Source organism: Poecile atricapillus, chromosome 9 (genome assembly GCF_030490865.1).
Source record: "Poecile atricapillus isolate bPoeAtr1 chromosome 9, bPoeAtr1.hap1, whole genome shotgun sequence".
NCBI lineage: Eukaryota > Metazoa > Chordata > Aves > Passeriformes > Paridae > Poecile > Poecile atricapillus.
The window spans coordinates 23,501,456-23,520,942 of NC_081257.1; the positions used below are offsets into that span (position 1 = coordinate 23,501,456).

The window sequence follows — 19,487 nt, forward strand, 5'->3', positions numbered from 1 at the left end:
CTGGGGTGGTCCTGGTGTCCTCCAGGTGCTGAGGGCACGAGGTGACTCCTGGAATGTCACCCAGGATGCTCCTCCAGGTGCTGAGGGCACGAGGTGACTCCTGGAATGTCACCCAGGATGTTCCTCCAGGTACTGAGAGCATGAGGTGACTCCTGGAATGTCACCCAGGATGCTCCTCCAGGTGCTGAGAGCACGAGGTGACTCCTGGAATGTCACCCAGGATGCTCCTCCAGGTGCTGAGAGCACGGGGTGACTCCTGGAATGTCACCCAGGATGTTCCTCCAGGTACTGAGAGCATGAGGTGACTCCTGGAATGTCACCCAGGATGCTCCTCCAGGTGCTGAGAGCACGAGGTGACTCCTGGAATGTCACCCAGGATGTTCCTCCAGGTGCTGAGGGCACGAGGTGACTCCTGGAATGTCACCCAGGATGCTCCTCCAGGTATTGAGAGCACGAGGTGACTCCTGGAATGTCACCCAGGATGCTCCTCCAGGTGCTGAGAGCATGAGGTGACTCCTGGAATGTCACCCAGGATGCTCCTCCAGGTGCTGAGAGCATGAGGTGACTCCTGGAATGTCACCCAGGATGCTCCTCCAGGTATTGAGAGCACGAGGTGACTCCTGGAATGTCACCCAGGATGCTCCTCCAGGTGCTGAGGGCACGAGGTGACTCCTGGAATGTCACCCAGGATGCTCCTCCAGGTGCTGAGAGCACGGGGTGACTCCTGGAATGTCACCCAGGATGCAAACCCCAGCTGGCTGAGGGTGCAGGGTGGCTGGTAATTATTGAATTGATGATGGGTGTAATGGATGTTGGCAGTTTGCAGCCTGGGAGGGTCTGAGCAGGGTGAGGTGTGGCAGAGGCTGGCAGGTGCTCCTGGCACTGTCCCCTCAGCTGCCTCCTGGGCACAGCCCCAGATGCTGAGCTGGGCAGCACTGGCAGAGCTGTGCCCCTGTCCCCTTGGGAATGGCCCCAAAATTACCTCTGGTGCAGAGTTTCTGTCCAGGCACCTCAGGAGCTGTGTCTGAAGAAGTGAGGGGGAGAAGGGATTGCTCCTGGCCTTGATTAGGGAGGTTTCTGCTCTTGCTCTCCCTTCTGGCAGAGTTTTCCATCAGCTGGCTGAAGGGAAGGTGTCTGGGGATTGAGATTGGGCTGTGTAGAGCCACAGAACCTTAATGGGGACAGGACCTGGGAGATGCAGCCCAGCCTTGGACCGAGGCTGCCCTGTGATCTCAGCCCCCAGCCCGGTGCTGGCCCAGGTTTGAGGGGGAGTTTGAGGAATCTGGAAGTTTCCAGCTGCAATTCTGGGATTTGTGAGGAGATCATGAGGAGCTCTGCTGGTTCTCCTGTGCTCTGGGTGTCCTGGAGGGATGGGACCATCCAGCCCCTTCCCAAGAGATTTAATTATTGTTACACACATCCACAGCTTAACCAGCCTAATTCTGGGCACTTCCTCTTCCTTTCTCCATAATGTTGGGGCTTTTTTCCCAAATTTCTCTCTCCTGATTTCATGTTGTTCATCCTAATTTACCATGGAAACAGGAGACCCCTGAATTGTATTTCCAGCACATCTTCTGTCCAGACAGGGTCTGAACTGGCTGCATCAACCTCCACTTTTCAGATGATTGGAGAACCTCGATACCAAATGATGGGTGTTCTGCTATTTGAGTTCTGCTTCTGTCAAATGAACAAGGAAAATGAAAAAGGAGCCAGGGAGAAGATTTGTCTGCAGAAAATACTCTGCAGCCAAGATGAAATCCCCCCTGAAATAAGGAGGCACAAGTGGCATCTGCATTAAAATCTCTGGGAATTTAACCCATCAAAGCATTCCAGGAGCCCTGGGCTGACTCCTGGGATTCGTTTCCAGCTGTTAACAGGAGGGGAATTTCACTTAGCTCCTATTGCAGCTGGCAGGCAAAAATCCAGATACAGCTACTAGAATTTGGAAGTCACTGCCACCAAATTCAACCTTTTCACCTTTGACAATCTCATGATAAATTGAAAGTGATTCAGGGCTTCTCTCTCAGGCACCGAGCTGGTCTGGAGCCTGAGCGCTGCAGGAGGTGGGGATTTTGCTCTTTTCTTATTCTAATGGATTTCTCTTTTTTGGGTTTTTTTTTTTAAGCTTTTACATTTTTTCCCAAGGAAATAATTTCTGCTGGGTGCAGGGATGTGGCAAACACTGTGCAGCAGCCAGTTCTGATGTGACAACAAGGAGCAGCCCCTGGCAGGATGAATTCCCCTTCCTTGCTGACATTTCCACAGGAGCAGGAGTGGCTTTGTGAGCTCTCCCGTGTGCACCCAGCTGAGCTTCCACCAAGGGCAGGGGGCTCCTGGGAGCACTGCCAGGAGTTAGCTGAGCTCCTCTGGGGCAGAGCAGAGCGCAGAGAGGGGTGCCAGGGGGCTCCTCTCAGGGTTTGCAGCACTGGGAGATGGTTCTGTTGGCCACCCATCAGCAGGAGCTGTTTCCTGGGGCTGTGTGGAACAGGCAGGCAGCAGAGAGCTGTGTGAGAGAGCTCCTGCTACAGCCCAGTGAGGGTGGGTGGCTCTGTTCTTTGGGAATTCTCTTCCCCAAAATCCCAAATTGCCACTCCCCCAGCCCCAGGGAGCCCAGGAGCCCTTAAAGCACCAAGGGGCTGGAGAGAGCCCTGCTCTGCTGCAGCCTGCAGCACCAGCCCCTGATCCAGCCCCTGATCCAGCCCCTGATCCAGCCCCTGATCCAGCCTGCTCCTGGCAAAGCTCTCTGGGTGTTATCCCCAGAGCAAAGCTCTCGTTTGCCCAGGGCTGGGACTTGCTGGGAGGAACGGTATAAAAAGCAGCAAATGAAGCAGGAGATCCTAATGAGATAAAATCTGTCTCAAAAAGTATTGATCAGGATGTGGTTTTGCCCAGGCAACTTCAGAGCAGAGTTACAGCCTCAGGCAAGTCTTGTTTGTGCATTTGTGTCCCTGGACATCGCTCTCTCCCTCAGTTTCGCTTTTCTCCTCTCTAGTTTCCTTCTTCCTCTCTGGTTCAGCTTTTCTCTCAAGTTTAGCCTCTTTCCCTACCCAATTTCAGTAGAAATTTCAGGCTGTTCTGATTGTCTTCTTGAAAAAAACAATGCCTTAGTCCATCAATGTGCTGTTTTGAAGCAGACACTGCATCCCCTGCTTTGGAACTCTGGTTGTAGCAGGGAATCTCAGAGCCATTCCAGAGGGATTTAGGGGGTTTGTTGAGCCCACAGAGCAGTGTGAGGGGTTTGCTCAGGGCAGGAGCAAGCAGGCAGCAGTTCAGCCCCCCTGAACCATGAAGCAGGCAGTGGCACTGGAGCTGTGCTCAGAGATGTTCTCCCTCTGCTCCTCCCAATTCTGAATTTCCCCTTGGTTTTGCTCCTTCATCTTCTCCTTGGGCTTGTGCCAGAACAGCCACTGACACCTGTGAGGACTCAGCTCTGAGTGCCCCGAGGGTTCTGTTCCCTTTCTCCCCAGTAAATGCTTGCCCCACATTTAATTACTTGGTGTGGAAAAGGGATTTTCCTCGGGCTGGAGTTCTGTGCTCGCTCTGGGACGGATCTGTGAGGAGCTGGTGTAACCTGCACTGTCCCTGCACTGTCTCTAGACATTTAATGTGCAAGTGCAGCTCTCTGCTCTGTTTTAGGTGTTAGTGATGCCTTCAGCTGTGGCAGGGGAAACACACAACAGTGAACTCCATATTTTGGTAGGTAAAAAGTGTTTCCATTTCTCTTTCAACCATTGGTGAAATGCTTTTATTTCTCTTTAAAGAAGAATCCCTTTGTTTCCACGTGCTGTAACTCAGGTTGCAGCAGACCTGTGCATCTCTACGTTGGTGTGTTGGCTGGCTGCTCAATTAGTAAGAATGTTCCATGCTAGTAATTAACAAGGATCTGCCCAAAAAAGAGATGTCTTCTTGGCAGTGTAACTTTTCTGGAGAAAAATAAAAAAATATTGCATGAAAGGCTGAGGGAACTGCTCCAGATTTGCTTCCAAGATCTGTAAATCAGGCAGAGGATTTACATGTTCTGCTGTTTCAGCTGGAATTCGCCTCCTCCATCAGATTATTTTAGCATTTTGTGGATAGTACTAATTGAAATTTATCATCAAAGGAACTTTAGTTTTAATAGGACTCTTTTCCCAGCGTTACAGGAATCAAGTTTATGCTTAAAATCTTTACTGAGATGCTCAGAGGGGGCAGGGTTCCTCTGTGTTTGGTATCTTTGAAAACACAGAATCGGGATTCTCCATGTGCTGTCCTTGGGGAATTCAGGGCTGCTGAGAATGGTGCTGCACCAGTGCAGGTGTGGGGCAGCCCCAGTGCCTCCCAGTGCCTCCCAGTGCCTCCCAGTGCCCCCTGGGTGGGTTTGGGACAGCCCTGGGCTCCAGGGCACAGCCTGGACTGGGAATTCCCATCCCAGGGGAGTTTTGCTGGGAACAGAAGCAGCTCAGTGGCTCTGTGGTGTTTTCCAGGGATTTCAGTGAGTGCCTGAGTTTTGGTGGGGCTGCTGCTGCTGAAGGTTTTGTGTTGCCCATGGTGTGTCCCAAGGATTCCCCAGCTGAGAGGAACCATCAGCTTGGTGGGTTTTTTTGCATTTTCTGTGTTGGCCAAAGAGGGGAATTTGGGGACCTGTCCTCCCCTGTGCCCTGGGGCTCTCACCCCCACCTGGCAGAGCTCCTTCCCTCTCCCTGGCTTTGGCAAGGGGCATTCCCAGATCCTGCCCTGGCCCTGCTGCTGCTGCTGCTGCTGCTGCCTTCCTTCTGTGCTCTTTCATCCTCAGCCTTGCTCCTCCCCAGGCTTCCCAATCCCATCCCATGGATCCCATCCCATCCCATGGATCCCATCCCATCCCATGGATCCCATCCCATCCCATGGATCCCATCCCATCCCATGGATCCCATCCCATGGATCCCATCCCATCGATCCCATCCCATCCCATCCCATGGATCCCATCCCATGGATCCCATGGATCCCATCCCATGGATCCCATCCCATCCATCCCATCCCATCCCCACCATCACCTGGAAGTTCCCAGTTTCCAGCAGCATCTCCTTCATGAATATTTGAAGTCTGACTGTGGCTCGTTATCAGCAATATCCCGGGAGATGGCAGGGGAGGCTGTGTAGGAGGGCGCTTTAAAAGCTTATCTTTAAAGCCATGATGTTTTGTGATTTAAAAATTAAGTATGGATTAACAAATGGAGAACTGACACTGTCTGGGGAATCAAGATTGGAGAGAGGGAAAGGAGCATGACTCAACAAATTGCTTTATCACCATCAAGTGCAGCTATCGGGGCGGATGTGCAGGGACTGCTCCAGAGCTCTGGCACTCAGCTCTTGCCTCAGCAGCTGTGCAGTCAACTTAATTAAAAACATTTATTTCCCCAAAATGAGAAGTTTGCAGAAAAACTGAAAGCGAGTGGATTAAGCAAGACTCACTTGAATTTTGTGGATATTCTGCTTTTATCCTTTATTTTTAATGCAGGGAACATTGCTTTGCTCCGAGAGGCATCCAGAAGGGCAAAAGTCAACTTCATGAGTTGTAAATGGAGGTGCCTTTTCAGGAGAGATCCCCTGTGGCTGCAGGGGCTGTTCCATGCCAGGAGTGTTGGCTCTGAGGGGTGGGACAGGGACGTGTCCAGAGAGGAGAACGGGGCTGGGAAGGGGCTGGAGCCCCAGGAATTCCTGAGGGAGCTGGGAAGGGGCTGGAGAATTCCTGAGGGAGCTGGGAAGGGGCTGGAGAATTCCTGAGGGAGCTGGGAAGGGACTGGAGAATTCCTGAGGGAGCTGGGAAGGGGCTGGAGAATTCCTGAGGGAGCTGGGAAGGGGCTGGAGAATTCCTGAGGGAGCTGGGAAGGGGCTCAGGCTGGAGCAAAGGAGGCTCAGGGGGAATTTCTGGCTCTGCACAAGTCCCTGGCAGGAGGGTGGGGTTGAGCTCTGCCAGGTGGGATCAGGCTCTGCTCCCAGGAACAGGGACAGGAGGAGAGGGAACGGTCCCAGACTGGGCCAGGGGAGCTCAGGGTGGGGATTGGGAACATTCCTCCATGGAAAGGGTGCTCAGGCATTGGAAGGGCTGGTGGTGGAGTCCCCATCCCTGGAGGGGTTTGAAAGCCCTGTGGATGTGGCACCTGGGGCCAGGGGCCAGTGGTGGCCTTGGCAGAGCTGGGCAATGGGTGGATTCTGACCATGGAGAGCTTTTCCAGCCTAAACCATTCCATGACTCTGGGAGTTGATGGAGTTCCCAACCAGCCCTGGTTTGCCAGAGCTCTGTGGGTGTCCCAGCCCCAGATCCCGGCCCTGGAACGAGCTGCTCTGTGTGTGAGCTCTGAGAAAGAGAATTTCACATCAAAAATTCCACGTTTTCTGTTAAAATAGAGGTGGCAGCAAAGCAGCTCCTCCGCAGTGCAAGTCCCCTGAGTAGGTAGACTTGGAATGCCAGAGAGGAACTGAATCAGTGCTGGTTGAGCTGTCTCTTCACTCTCTGTTTTAGAATCAATCTAATCAAGTTCTTTCAATATGCCATAATATTGGGTGAAATGATTAATTCAAACCTTGGAAAGTGAGATGAAGCTTTGAAATTAATTTCAAATATTAAAAGTGTTAATCAAAGTGTTAATTTCCCTCACCCACACTGCAGTACTTTTTGCAAAGTAAAGATAACTTTGGTCATCTTTTCCGACCACAAAATGAATTAAAGATAAAGGAAGTGGACGTCTTATGTGAAATAATAGTTAACATCTGTTTCCTTAGAAGTTACATTGATATAATTACTTTTCATTTGTGTAATATTCAGGACATCATTTAAATTCCTCAGTACAAGTCAGACTCTTTTAGAGGAAGTGTTGGCCCTGCTCACTCACTGCAGACTGGAGGAGCTCCCCAGGCCAGCGGTGGTGGGATGAGGAGCAGCCCAGTCTGGCAGGGACTGATGTGGATGATTTCAGAGGGGGAGCCCCATCCTGCAGCCCAGGGATTGCAGAGCCAGCAGCAGCTCCTCTGCCTGGTCATCATCTGCACAGAGCTTGGCAGCTCTGCAGTGGAGCCCCTGATCTCCTCAGTTCCCGTGGGATGTGCTAAATGCCCTGGGATAATGCACACTGCAGGTGCCTCTCCAGAGGAGGAGGGGGGACAGTGGGAAATTTGATCTGCAAATAATGGGAGGAAATTCAATTAAGTTGAGACTAATATGAGGAGTGCCCCACAGTAAGGGAAAGGGGCACGTTCAGCATATTAATTCTTCCTTATCCTTTCTTTGGCCCCTCTCTTTGGTCTTGTGAATCCCAGATTTCCTGGTGCTGCCTAGCCCTATCATGATTCCACAAAAAATGTGGTGATAAAACTTCTTTGTGACCTAAAAATTGTTTAAAGATTGACTGACTGACTGATTGATTGATTGATTGATTGATTTGAGGCTGTGACCTCACTTCTGGTACATTGATACTTTGGCTCTCTGGAGTTCTTGCTGTAAAGTGAATTTCCTTGGGGTTATTCTTGGTGGAGCACAGCGCAGCTGCTCCTACACTGTCACAGCTCTGGATGCCCAGGTCATAAAATCAGGACTGCAGCACCAAGGAAATGGAGGCTTTAAAGATTGATGATGTTTTTGGAAGCTTTTAGGGCACCCTGGGCTTTCCTGGAGGGACGATTCCTGCAGCAATCCCTGTTCAGTTAAACACTCTGGGCACTGCGGATATTGGCAAATATTTCATAGGTCTCTCAAGTCCAGCATCAAATGAAGAGAATCACTCTGTCTTTAATGGGCTGCTCATTGAAAAGGCTCTTAGGAAGGCAGTCAATGAGAGCTTTGTGCTGAGATCACTCAGCTCATCCATTATTCCATCTCTTTTTGGGGTTCCTGGGAGCAGTGAACTCACGGCCAGGGAGTGGGGCTGGAGGGACCTCAGAGCCCATCCAGTGCCACCCTGCCATGGCAGGGACACCTCCCCTGTGCCAGGTGCCCCAAGCCCTGCCCAGCCTGGCCTGGGACTGTCCCTGTGCCAGGTCCCCAGCTGGGTGCTGGTGTCTGGCTGGGATCTACCACCAGATTTTCCAGGAGAGAAGGCACTGCTGGCATGAATCCTGGACTGCCTTCCCAGGGCTTGCTCCGAACTCCTGTGCCTTTTACAACCCCTGGTGGCAGAGCTCCATGAAATTGAGTGGCTGATACCCAGGCAGAGCAGGGGATGGGCTTTGCCAGGTGCAGGAGTGGTTTTATTGAACTATATTGCATTTTTAGTACTCATTTGAGAGAGGGTCATTAAGGCTCAGCCGAGTACATTAAGAACATTACTCCAGTGTGAAGGAGACGGGGATTATGAGAACAACTAGAAAAGACCAAGGAATTATGGAGTTCTGTTTCCCATTTCCCTGTGCGAGGGCTGGGGACAGAACCTATTTAAACAATTCCCAGCTTTGCTGAATGTGCCCATTTTGAGTCCCAGGAGAACAGTGGTCACTGTGTGAGCTCCCAGCAATGACCTTGGGCACCAATCTGGAGGCAAAATGTGCTTCAGCAAGGGAGGAGTGATCCAAAACCCAGGTGGCACCAAACAAAAACCTGTTTTGGTATGGCAGCTGTCCCAGCTGGCACCTGCAGCTCCAGTCCAGGGAGGGATGGGCACCAGTGTGGGTCTGGTTATGGAAGTGTCCTCTGAGGTTCAACTCTTCAACCCTATTTTGATCCTTCCTTTGTGGGCCTTGTTCCATGTCCCTGATCTCTTGCAGAGCTTTTGCAAACCTGGCACTGGGCTCATGAAAGAATTCTGTCATGCTGTAAATGCTGGTCTCTACTTGGGTGGAAAAACTAGGAAACATGTTTGCTTCCAAAATTATCTATCAGAGATCGCTTCTCCTCCCTCTCCTCCCACTGAGCTGTCTCATTGTGTCCTTGCTGCTCTCTGGATTTGTCACTCTTTGGAGAGGTGACAAGTCTTTGCTTGTCCTGACACACAGCAGTGCCATTATCTGGGAGCAGGCTGAAACGCCGCGTTTCTCCTCCGAGAAAAGATGGATTGGCAACGTGGGAACGCTCCAACCCGGCCTTAGGAAAGCTTCATCTGTAGGGATCTGTGTTCTGTGCTTGCAGTTTGTAACGATTCATTCTCCAGAGGGGGCTGCGTTGTTCCTGGGGGGAACAGCCCAGCACCGAGCGGCTCCATGAGCTGAGGCTCCAGGGACAGATCCCACCTGGAGAGGCCAGGGATGGAGGGAGGGATGGATGGAGGAGCCAGGGAAACGGGGATGGGATGGATGGATGGGATGGGAGGGATGGATGGGATGGAGGGATGGATGGATGGATGATGGATGGATGATGGAGGGATGGATGGATGGATGGATGGATGGATGGATGATGGATGGATGGATGGAGGATGGATGGAGGATGGATGGATGGATGGATGGATGGATGGATGGATGGATGGATGGATGGATGGATGATGGATGGATGGATGGAGGATGGATGGAGGATGGATGGATGGATGGATGGATGGATGGATGGATGGATGGAGCCAGGGAAAGGGGGCTGGAGCCCCAGGAATTCCTGAGGGGGCTGGGAAGGGGCTGGAGAATTCCTGAGGGAGCTGGAAAGGGGCTCAGCCTGGAGCAAAGGAGGCTCAGGGGGAATTTCTGGCTCTGCACAAGTCCCTGGCAGGAGGTTGGGGTTGAGCTCTGCCAGGTGGGATCAGGCTCTGCTCCCAGGAACAGGGACAGGAGGAGAGGGAATGGCTCCAGACTGAGCCAGGGAAGGCTCAGGGTGGACAGAGCAGGAATTTCTGCCCTGGAAAGTCTGCCCAGCCCTGGCCCAGCTGCTCTGGAGGGATTTAAAGCCCTGTGGATGTGGCACTTGGGGACATGGGGCAGTGGTGGCCTTGGCAGAGCTGGGCAATGGTTGGGCTCGATGACCTTAAAGATCTTTTCCAACACTTCTGTGATTCTGCCCTAATCATAGCATTTATTTACAGAAGAACAGAGAATGTTTTCCCAGTTTGTTTCTTTCTTTGTTGATTCCCTGGAATCCAATCTGCTTTCAGGTTGGTGAAATCTCATTTCAGGCCCAGCCTCTCTGGGGCTCTGACTCCTGGGGTTGGGCCATTCAGTGCCACTGGAGGTGCTCCAGGAAGCCACTTTGTCACCTGGCTGCTCCAGGCTGTTCCAAGGGCATCAGCAGCTTCCTGTGCTCCTGCAGAATTTGGCTTTATTGCCAGGGTGGAGGTGTCTGCAGGCCAGGCTCTCTGGGCTGTGAGGAGCACTCCGGGTCCTGCCTGCTGCTGTCCTGCAGCTCTGCTGTCTCTGGGGTATTTTGGGTGCTCTGTTTGTCTCTCCCCAGCCGAGCTCACACCACCCACGGCTGTTCCTGAAGCAAATGTGGCTCTGGGAGTGCTGTGGCCCTGCTGGGAGGCTCTGCCTGTGCTGGTTCTGCTCAGGATGCTGCAGAGCTGCGCTCAGGCTCTGCCAGGACGGGGCTGAGGCTCCGTGGGGACCACGGGGGTGGTGCTGGGCTCCCAGCTGGGTCTCAGCTCTGCTCTTGCCAGCTCTGTGATTCTGTTTTATCCTCGCAGTGTTTGGGGTTTTGTGCTGTTTGAGATCAGACCAAACGCTTTTCCCCTGGGGTGTTCATCCCATGGCTCAGCAGGTTCCTGACGCCAGGATCAGGATCTGACAGGATCCCCAGATCTCCGGTCACAGCCCTCCCACCCTGACCCCGCTGTCTGAATCTGGGCTCTCCCCTGCCTCTGGCTTCTTGGAAACAGGGGGAAGACAAGACTCAAGGCACAAATAAAATCTTCAGCTGAGGAGCTTCCTGCTCTGGCTCTTTCAAAGAAAACAGGGAATGGTTTATCCATGCAGGAGTTTTCTTCTTGATTCCCTGCAATCCCTTGATTCCAGCAGGTGCCATTCCCTGGGCAGGGGGATCTCAGAGCTCCTCCCTCGCTGGGCTCTGCTCCTGGAGCTGGACAGCAAAAGGGATTGAAATGTTTGAAGCAGGACTTTGACTCCCCATTGCTTTTTCCAGCCTGGTCCCTCTGTGTGGCTCCAGGGCAGCTCCTGCAGGTTTTAGGAAGCCAAAAGCTGCTGATCCCTTGTGCAGCCCTGGGCTGAGCCTGTCCCCACTGCCCAGCACTGCAGCTCATCCTCGCTTTCCTCCTGCTCTGCCTCACAAACACAGCCTTCCTACATCTCTCAAAGTGATCTTACACCATTCTTATTATTTAATTTAGTGTTCCCAAGGAGAGTCTTAATTTTTTGTATATTACTGGAGTTTAACTGCCATAATAAAGGACAATTTGGAGGTGATAAAACACACCAGGAATGTCATTAAATATGCAGCAAAGGTCTGACACAATGGAATTAAGCATTAATGAATAACATACTAGAAATATTAGTCTTCCATATTAGTTTAGGTGTTCTGTTGTTGGGTAATGATGAGGGCTAATGTGAAAAAATGAAACAAGAAACAAGATTAGTGAAAATGAGATTTCCAAGTGATTCAGTAGCTTCTTCATGTGTAGAAAGTTTCTCAGTTAAAGCTGTTGGGTATCCACAGGGATCCTTTTCCTTGGATAAATTGTTGTCATTCCATGTTTTAATGTAATTTTATTATTGGTGCACTTTCCATTTTTACTATTGAATTACCATACTATGGAGATGTAATTTAAACCCGAGCCCATCTGCAGATCAGGGCAGTTGTAAACTTCTTTTACTGCCATAAGCAAGGACTTTGTAGCTCTTGGCAGGCAGGAGAGAGAGCATTCCTAGGGAGCAGGATATTAATTGTTCTGGTAAAGAAACACCCAGCCAATCCAGAGCCTCATTAGGACTTTGATTTAGGACACAAGGGCCCAGCTGGCATTTCTGGATCTCTCTACAAACTCTTTTTTAACTTGAAGTTCCTTTTTCTTGAGGATCCTGCATATTCTGTGCTGGTTTGGCCTCTCCATTTATTTTCTTCCCTTGCAGTGTGGTGCTCCATGCCCAGGATGCTCCATTGCCCAGAGCTGTGTGGGTGGAGTGCAGCAGGATGAAACCCACCCAGCTCCCTCTGCTTTCCTTGGGAGGCAGAATAAATCCATTTATTTCCAGTTCTGGCTGTGTGGAATGGCAGGAGCTTTTCCACAGACTGAAATTCCTCTGGAGTGCAGGGGGCAGAGCTGGTGCTGGGGCAGAACCCCTGGGCATCTCCCAGGCTCTGCATCCCAGCAGATGATGCTGGTTCAGCCCAGATGGGATCATCCCTCCTGGATAAACCCCTGGGATTGTGTGTTGGGAGTGTTCTGATGGGCTCAGAGCAGCCCCTGGTGAACTCCCACGCTGGTGGCACCTTGTCCCACGATGGGACAGGGGAATATTCAACAACCAGCTCAGGACTGTTCACTTGTTTTATTGTGAATTTGCAGGTTTGGGAATGGGACTGGAAATTCTCCTAAATTCAAATAACTTCCTGAAGATCTGATTGTTCTTTGTGTGAGGCTGATGGCAGGTCCTGGAATGTGGGTTTATTCTGGGTTTTAGTTAAACATAAACCAAAGCCTGGCCCTAAAGCCCTCCCTGGGCTGTGACTGCTGCAGCAGAGCCTTGGGTGAGTCTCAGATGGATCTCCAGCCTCTGGCTTGGAGGGTTTGGTGGGTTTGTGTCAGTTGTTCAAACAACTCTGTCCCTGCTGAGAAGTTTGGTGCAAGCTGGCAGCCCCAGCTGTATTTCAGGACTATAAAATGATCTTTTATCATTCTGGTTCTTCAGGATGTGCTGCTGCTTTATCAGGGAACTCTCCTCAGATTTCACATGGGGAGAATCCTGACTTCTTTAAACTCAGTTTTCCCTGTTACTGCCACTGGTCTCTTGTCTGCAGAATCCAGGAGGTTTACAAGTCAAATTCATTGCAGCTCATAAATTGTATATGCAGGGAATGGCAGGAAATGCCAGATCCCAGCAGTGATATAGAAAATGTACAATGAAATGGGAAAAACCTGCTCTGTGTGCCTTTGAGATTTACTCCATTCCTTTCCCAGTTAATTCCCCTCCTTTGGCTCCCCCAGACTTCAGCTGAAGTGTTTGATGGATTTGTTTCCCCGGGTGTGATGGGGTTGTGTTTGTGGGGCAGGCAGCTCCCTGCCTCTGAGGGGTCACAGCTCTCCTGCACTCAGGACTTTTTACTGTTATTGCTTACTTTACACAGTCTAGGTACCATCTGTACTTTACCTGAGCTTTTTTCACCCCTCCCAACTAAACCATCCTTAAAATGTTTTTTTTGGGGTGTTTTCTGTGCTGGTGTGCAGTCAGGGAGCTCCTGGAGTCGCAGGAGCAGCAGAGCTGTGCTGGGGCTTTGCCTGTTGTTCCCAGAGCTCTGATAAACATCCAGGAGGCAGCTCCTGGCAGCTGCTAATCTTAAAGAAATGTATTCATCAAATTAATTGAGAGTTCCTTTTAATAATCACCAGCACCAACATAACTTCGTGACGTGATGTTTTGAGCGTTGCCAAAAGTGATTCCCCCCAAAAGAGGATCTCTGCAGATAAATCAGCTGAAAAAGTGTTAAATTGTCTCTTTTGCTACCTGATAATCCAATTAAGTGGTGATAAGAAAAATAGCTCCTGGAGAATTTCAGGGAAGCAGAATAACGTACTTAGTGTTGTAGCAGAATCCAAACAGCAAATAATCAGGGGTATCCATGGCTACTGCAGCAGCTCTTCATCCCCAGGGCCCTGCATCCCCAAACACCAGCGCTGGCTCAGTGCCTGCTCCGCCTGTGGGAATGCTCCGGGGCTCTGGGGTGGCAGGAGCAGCCAGGACCCTGCTCAGGGGTGGCAGGAGCAGCCAGGACCCTGCTCAGGGGTGGCAGGAGCAGCCAGGACACTGCTCAGGGGTGGCAGGAGCAGCCAGGACCCTGCTCAGGGGTGGCAGCAGCAGCCAGGACCCTGCTCAGGGGTGGCAGCAGCAGCCAGGACCCTGCTCAGGGGTGGCAGGAGCAGCCAGGACACTGCTCAGGGGTGGCAGGAGCAGTCAGGGCACTGTTCAGGGGTGGCAGGAGCAGTCAGGGCACTGTTCAGGGGTGGCAGGAGCAGTCAGGGCACTGTTCAGGGGTGGCAGGAGCAGTCAGGGCACTGTTCAGGGGTGGCAGGAGCAGTCAGGGCACTGTTCAGGGGTGGCAGGAGCAGTCAGGGCACTGTTCAGGGGTGGCAGGAGCAGTCAGGGCACTGTTCAGGGGTGGCAGGAGCAGTCAGGGCACTGTTCAGGGGTGGCAGGAGCAGTCAGGGCACTGTTCAGGGGTGGCAGGAGCAGTCAGGACACTGCTCAGGGGTGGCAGGAGCAGTCAGGGCACTGCTCAGGGTGTTGGTCAGGGGTGGCAGGAGCAGTCAGGGTGTTGGTCAGGGTGTTGGTCAGGGGTGGCAGGAGTGGTCAGGGTGTTGCTCAGGGGTGGCAGGAGTGGTCAGGGTGTTGGTCAGGGGTGGCAGGAGTGGTCAGGGTGTTGCTCAGGGGTGGCAGGAGTGGTCAGGGTGTTGCTCAGGGGTGGCAGGAGCAGCCAGGACCCTGCTCAGGGGTGGCAGGAGCAGCCAGGACACTGCTCAGGGTGTTGGTCAGGATCCCGAATTTGCAACTTTCATGTTTTTACCACCTAATTCCCTCGGAGGTTTTTCCCTCAGAAGTGCTGTGAATGAACCTGACAGTTTCAATAACTGTGCACATGCTTCCTGTTGTGGTGGAAGGTGGGATGAGGCTATGAAAGCTGAATTTACTCCACTGTGCCTTTTGGACAGCAGACATCCAATTCCCCAGGCACTCTGCTTGCCAAGGGGTGATTTTTGCCATTTTTCCATAATTCCTCCTTGCCATTTATCCACCATTCCTCTGAGCAGAGGTGGTGCCGAGGCGAGCAGGGTACCATGGCACTGCTCCTTTTGGGAAAGCTCTCCCACTGCCTGGATGGAGAGCAGCTCCCCATCCCGAGGGGCTGAGCCCACTCTTTCCCAGGTGGGCAGCTTAAACCAGAGCTCTGCTTTGTTTTCACCTTCCCCTCTGGGAAAGCAGGAGCTGATCCCCCAAAGGTGGTGGAGAACTCACAGCCAGCACCTGAGACCTGCCCTCTCACACTGCAGACTGTTTCCTCTCCCCAGGCTGGCTCCTCTTTCCCTCCATCAGCCCCTGGCAGCTCCAGCTTTGGCAGCAGGTGCTGTGTTGGCTTTCTGTGCCTGTGGCAGCCTGGCCACAGCTGAGGCTCTCCAGGGATGCTGCCTTCAGCTGTGACCATCATCCACAACAACGGGAGCTTCGTCTTCCCCACCCAGGCCCCACACAGTGGATGTGATTGCTCCAGGGTGGCTGCAGAGCCAGCAGCCTTCCCACCATTCCAGCCCCTTTTCCATCATCTCACTCACATTTATTCAATATTAAATAACTTAATTAATTCTTTTTTTAATTCTAGTTTCTCAACGACAGGGTGTCACCTGGCGGAGGGGGCTGTTCTTTTTGCCCCCTGGGCTCAGAGGTTCTTTAGTGTGGATGGATTCTTTATCTAGAGAGATGTCACTGTCCTGGCTGCCTGCACACGGGGGTTTATCACAACTGGTGTGATGCTGATGGAGTGGTTGGCTTGGGAGGACCTTGCAGCCCATCCAGTGCCACCCTGCCACGGGCAGGGACAGTGTGGGGATGCTCAGGGCTGGCTGGGGCTGTGCTTTTAACCAGCTCTGGTCCCTGCCAAGAGGGACCTTGTGGGAAAGCTGGAGAACACTGCTCGTGGCTTTGGGTTCATTCCATGTAATTTTGACTGGGGAGAATAAAAAGAGCGTTTAAAACTGTTCAGACTTCTGAACTCACTGACAGTGAGACTTTTGATCCTCATTTAAAATGATGTTTATTTTTAAAACTCGGTATTGTTTGCTTTTAAAGAGAAGAAAAAGGTTGCAGGAAGTCCAGGTCGTGATAATTGCGAAACAAAATGTTTTATGTGAGTCAGAGAAAAACTTGGGGGCTATTATTCTCCTTTATTCTTTCCCAGCCTTTCTTTTTCACTGTTTTCTTCCTTCCCACTGAAAGAATTGTTTTCCCTCCCGAGTGTTTGGAACAGGCAGAGTCCAGCAGAGCTCCTTTGCTGTCAGGCAGCTGCAGCTCAGCTTCTCTCTGTCAAAAATCAGGCAGAACGAGGCTGACCTGCTTTGTGAGGGGCTCAGGGATGGGCACAAGATCTGCATTTCACCATTTCCAAGCAGGAGTTTGCTTTTCCCAGCTGTCCCACGCTTCTCTCCGGGTTTGCTTTGCCCTGGGATGAGGAGGATGCTCTGGGGCTCGAGCTTCCTCCTCCAGGTTCTTCACCTTCCAACACCTTCTCCAGTGCTTCAATTACCAGGACTTTTAAATCTGGGTTTTAAAGCCTGTCTGTGAATCTCTCCCTTGTCCTGCTGCCTTTTAATTAACTCATCCCCACTGCTGGTTTTTATTAAGAGCTCTGATCCGTTATTAATTAACGCACTGTGCGCTATGGTGAGCAGGCTGGTATCAAAGATGCCGTGGAAGATGAAAGTGTTTACTACTGAGAAACAAAATAATTAAGGCAAAAGTTGTGTTTTCATCTGCCAGCAACAAACAGAATCCCATCAGTGGGGATGGGATTTTTTTATATTTTATTTTTTCTGAAACAAACTAGGCAAGTGTAATAGGGGAACTGTGGTTAGAGTGGGCAGTTTTGGTCTGGCTGCAGGTACCTGTGACTGTGCCGATGCTCTTTGCTGTGCTCTCCCCTCACATTTCCCTGTCCTCCTCTGAAGGTCCCTTTGTCCTCTGCTCTCTGGCACAGGTGGGCTCTGCATTGCCCAGTCCCTGAAGATCCCCCAGGACCGCAAGGACAAGAGCATCGACTTCGATAAAATCATCCGGCAGCTCCTGGAGACGCCCAACGCCAGGGCCATCGTCATCTTCGCCAACGACGAGGACATCAGGTAAGGCTGGCTGGGACAGCCATCCCTCTGGGCTCTGGGAGAGCCAGGAGAGGCAGGAGAGGCAGGAGAGGCAGGAGAGGCAGGAGAGCCAGGAGAGCCAGGAGATCCAGGAGAGCCAGGAGAGCCAGGAGAGCCTGGAGAGCCAGGAGAGCCAGGAGATCCAGGAGAGCCAGGAGAGCCAGGAGAGCCAGGAGAGCCAGGAGAGCCAGGAGAGCCAGGAGATCCAGGAGATCCAGGAGAGCCAGGAGAGCCAGGAGAGCCAGGAGAGCCTGGAGAGCCTGGAGAGCCAGGAGAGCCAGGAGAGCCAGGAGAGCCAGGAGAGCCTGGAGAGCCAGGAGATCCAGGAGAGCCAGGAGAGCCAGGAGAGCCAGGAGAGCCAGGAGAGCCAGGAGAGCCAGGAGAGCCTGGAGAGCCAGGAGAGCCAGGAGATCCAGGAGCCAGGAGATCCAGGAGAGCCAGGAGATCCAGGAGCCAGGAGAGCCAGGCAGGGAAAGCTCTGTGCTGGGAGCCACGTGGGCAGCTGGAGCTGGGAACATGGGGAGCTGGGAACGTGGGGAGCTGGGAATGTGGGGAGCTGGGAATGTGGAGCTGGGAATGTTGGGAATGTGGAGTTGGGAATGTTGGGAATGTGGAGTTGGGAATGTTGAATTGGGAATGTTGGGAATGTGGAGTTGGGAATGTTGGGAATGTGGAGTTGGGAATGTTGGGAATGTTGAATTGGGAATGTTGGGAATGTGGAGTTGGGAATGTGGAGTTGGGAATGTTGGGAATGTTGAATTGGGAATGTTGGGAATGTGGAGTTGGGAATGTTGGGAATGTGGAGTTGGGAATGTTGGGAATATGGAGTTGGGAATGTGGAGTTGGGAATGTTGGGAATGTGGAGTTGGGAATGTTGGGAATGTTGAATTGGGAATGTTTGGAATGTGGAGTTGGGAATGTTGGGAATGTGGAGTTTGGAACGTGGGGAGCTGGGAACATGGGGAGCTGGGAATGTGGAGTTGGGAATGTGGAGTTGGGAATGTTGGGAATGTGGAGTTGGGAATGTGGGGAGTTGGGAACATGGGGAGCTGGGAATGTTGGGAATGTGGAGTTGGGAATGTTGAATTGGGAATGTTGGGAATGTGGAGTTGGGAATGTTGGGAATGTGGAGTTGGGAATGTGGAGTTGGGAATGTTGGGAATGTGGAGTTGGGAATGTTGGGAATGTGGAGTTGGGAATGTGGAGTTGGGAATGTTGGGAATGTGGAGTTTGGAACGTGGGGAGGCACCAGGGGGAAGCACAAGGCTGCTGCTGCCCTGGCTCATGGGGTGCCCAGGCTGTGCTGGGGGGACAGGAGTGGGACCTGGGAGCTTTTCCTGCCATGGTGTTGGGTGGCAGAGTGACCTCTCCTCTCAGAGGAATTGAGGACACGCCCCCTCCTCCAGGCTCATTCTACTTTGTGTAATTCATTAATTCAGTCTATTTTATGGCAAATGAAAGTTAATGGTGATAAAGTGACTCGGATGCTCAAGGTTAAACCACATGGAATGGGCTCATAAAATAACACAAAGAATATTTTGTATTTCATTACACACTTGTGTATTCTGAATTTAAAATTAGCTTAAAATTGTGATGGAATCATCAATTGCTGAGAGGCCTGGCCCCAGAAAACGAGACAAATAGAATTTAGGGAAAAGTTTTGGTAAAGTCAATGGAAAAACTCTGAGTTTCAGTGGAATCAGTAGCTCAGTCAGGGGGTGAATTTAAAGAGAAATCAGGTGCTGCATGGATGACGGGATGGTTTGGGTTGGGAAGGACTTTTGCAGACCATCCAGTTCCATGTTTCCCTGGGCCAGGCTGCTGAGAGCCCTGCAAGGCAGAGTGTCCCAAGCCCCTGAGCTCTGCTGGGCTCAGCAGGGTTCTGTTCATGTTCAGCACAGCCCCAGGAGGAGACCCCAGAGCTCCTGGAGCCATTGTGCCATTCCCACAGCCCGTGTCCCAAAGCAGCTCCGTGTTTCCATCAAGGCTCGATGCAAACCAACAGCTCATTCCTCTCCACAGGCAGATCCTGGCGGCCGCCAAGAGGGCGGATCAGGTGGGACATTTCCTGTGGGTGGGCTCGGACACCTGGGGCTCCAAGGTGAGCCCGCTGCTGCAGCAGGAGGACGTGGCCGAGGGAGCCATCACCATCCTGCCCAAGAGAGCCACCATCGAGGGTAAGAGCCTGTCCTGCCCCTCCTGCCCAGGGTTTGGGGGTAAAGCTGTGGACACAAGCAGTGTCAGCTGTTTGGGATTGGTCTCCTGAGTGTCCGTGTTCCTCCCCTGGGAGCTCGGGGCTGTTTCCCAGCTGCTTGTCAGAGCCCTGATTTCAGAGCCTGGGAGGGTGGCACAGGGCTTTATCCCTGGAAAGAGAACCCCAGCTGATCTGAAGCTCTCACACCTACAGGGGAGGGGGAATCTTGTGGGTTCCTCTCTGAAGCAGAGGAGAAGTTTTCTACTGAAGAACTAAAACTTCATTTTTCCATCAGTGGTTTCCATTTAAACTCAGTTTCACTTTTATTTCAGATCAAGCACTGTATTTATCCATATT

General features: G+C 52.0%; 1 protein-coding gene across 3 annotated transcripts in view; it reads left to right on the plus strand.

The window, feature by feature from the left end:
* GRM7 (glutamate metabotropic receptor 7) overlaps window positions 1-19,487 on the plus strand; it is a 236,553-nt gene that overhangs the window by 107,415 nt on the left and 109,651 nt on the right. For all 3 annotated transcript variants that reach the window (XM_058844701.1, XM_058844700.1, XM_058844702.1), the window contains exons 3-4: window positions 16,777-16,918; window positions 18,959-19,113. In XM_058844701.1, coding sequence (XP_058700684.1) covers window positions 16,777-16,918; window positions 18,959-19,113 — 297 coding nt within the window. The remainder of the gene's footprint in view (window positions 1-16,776; window positions 16,919-18,958; window positions 19,114-19,487) is intronic.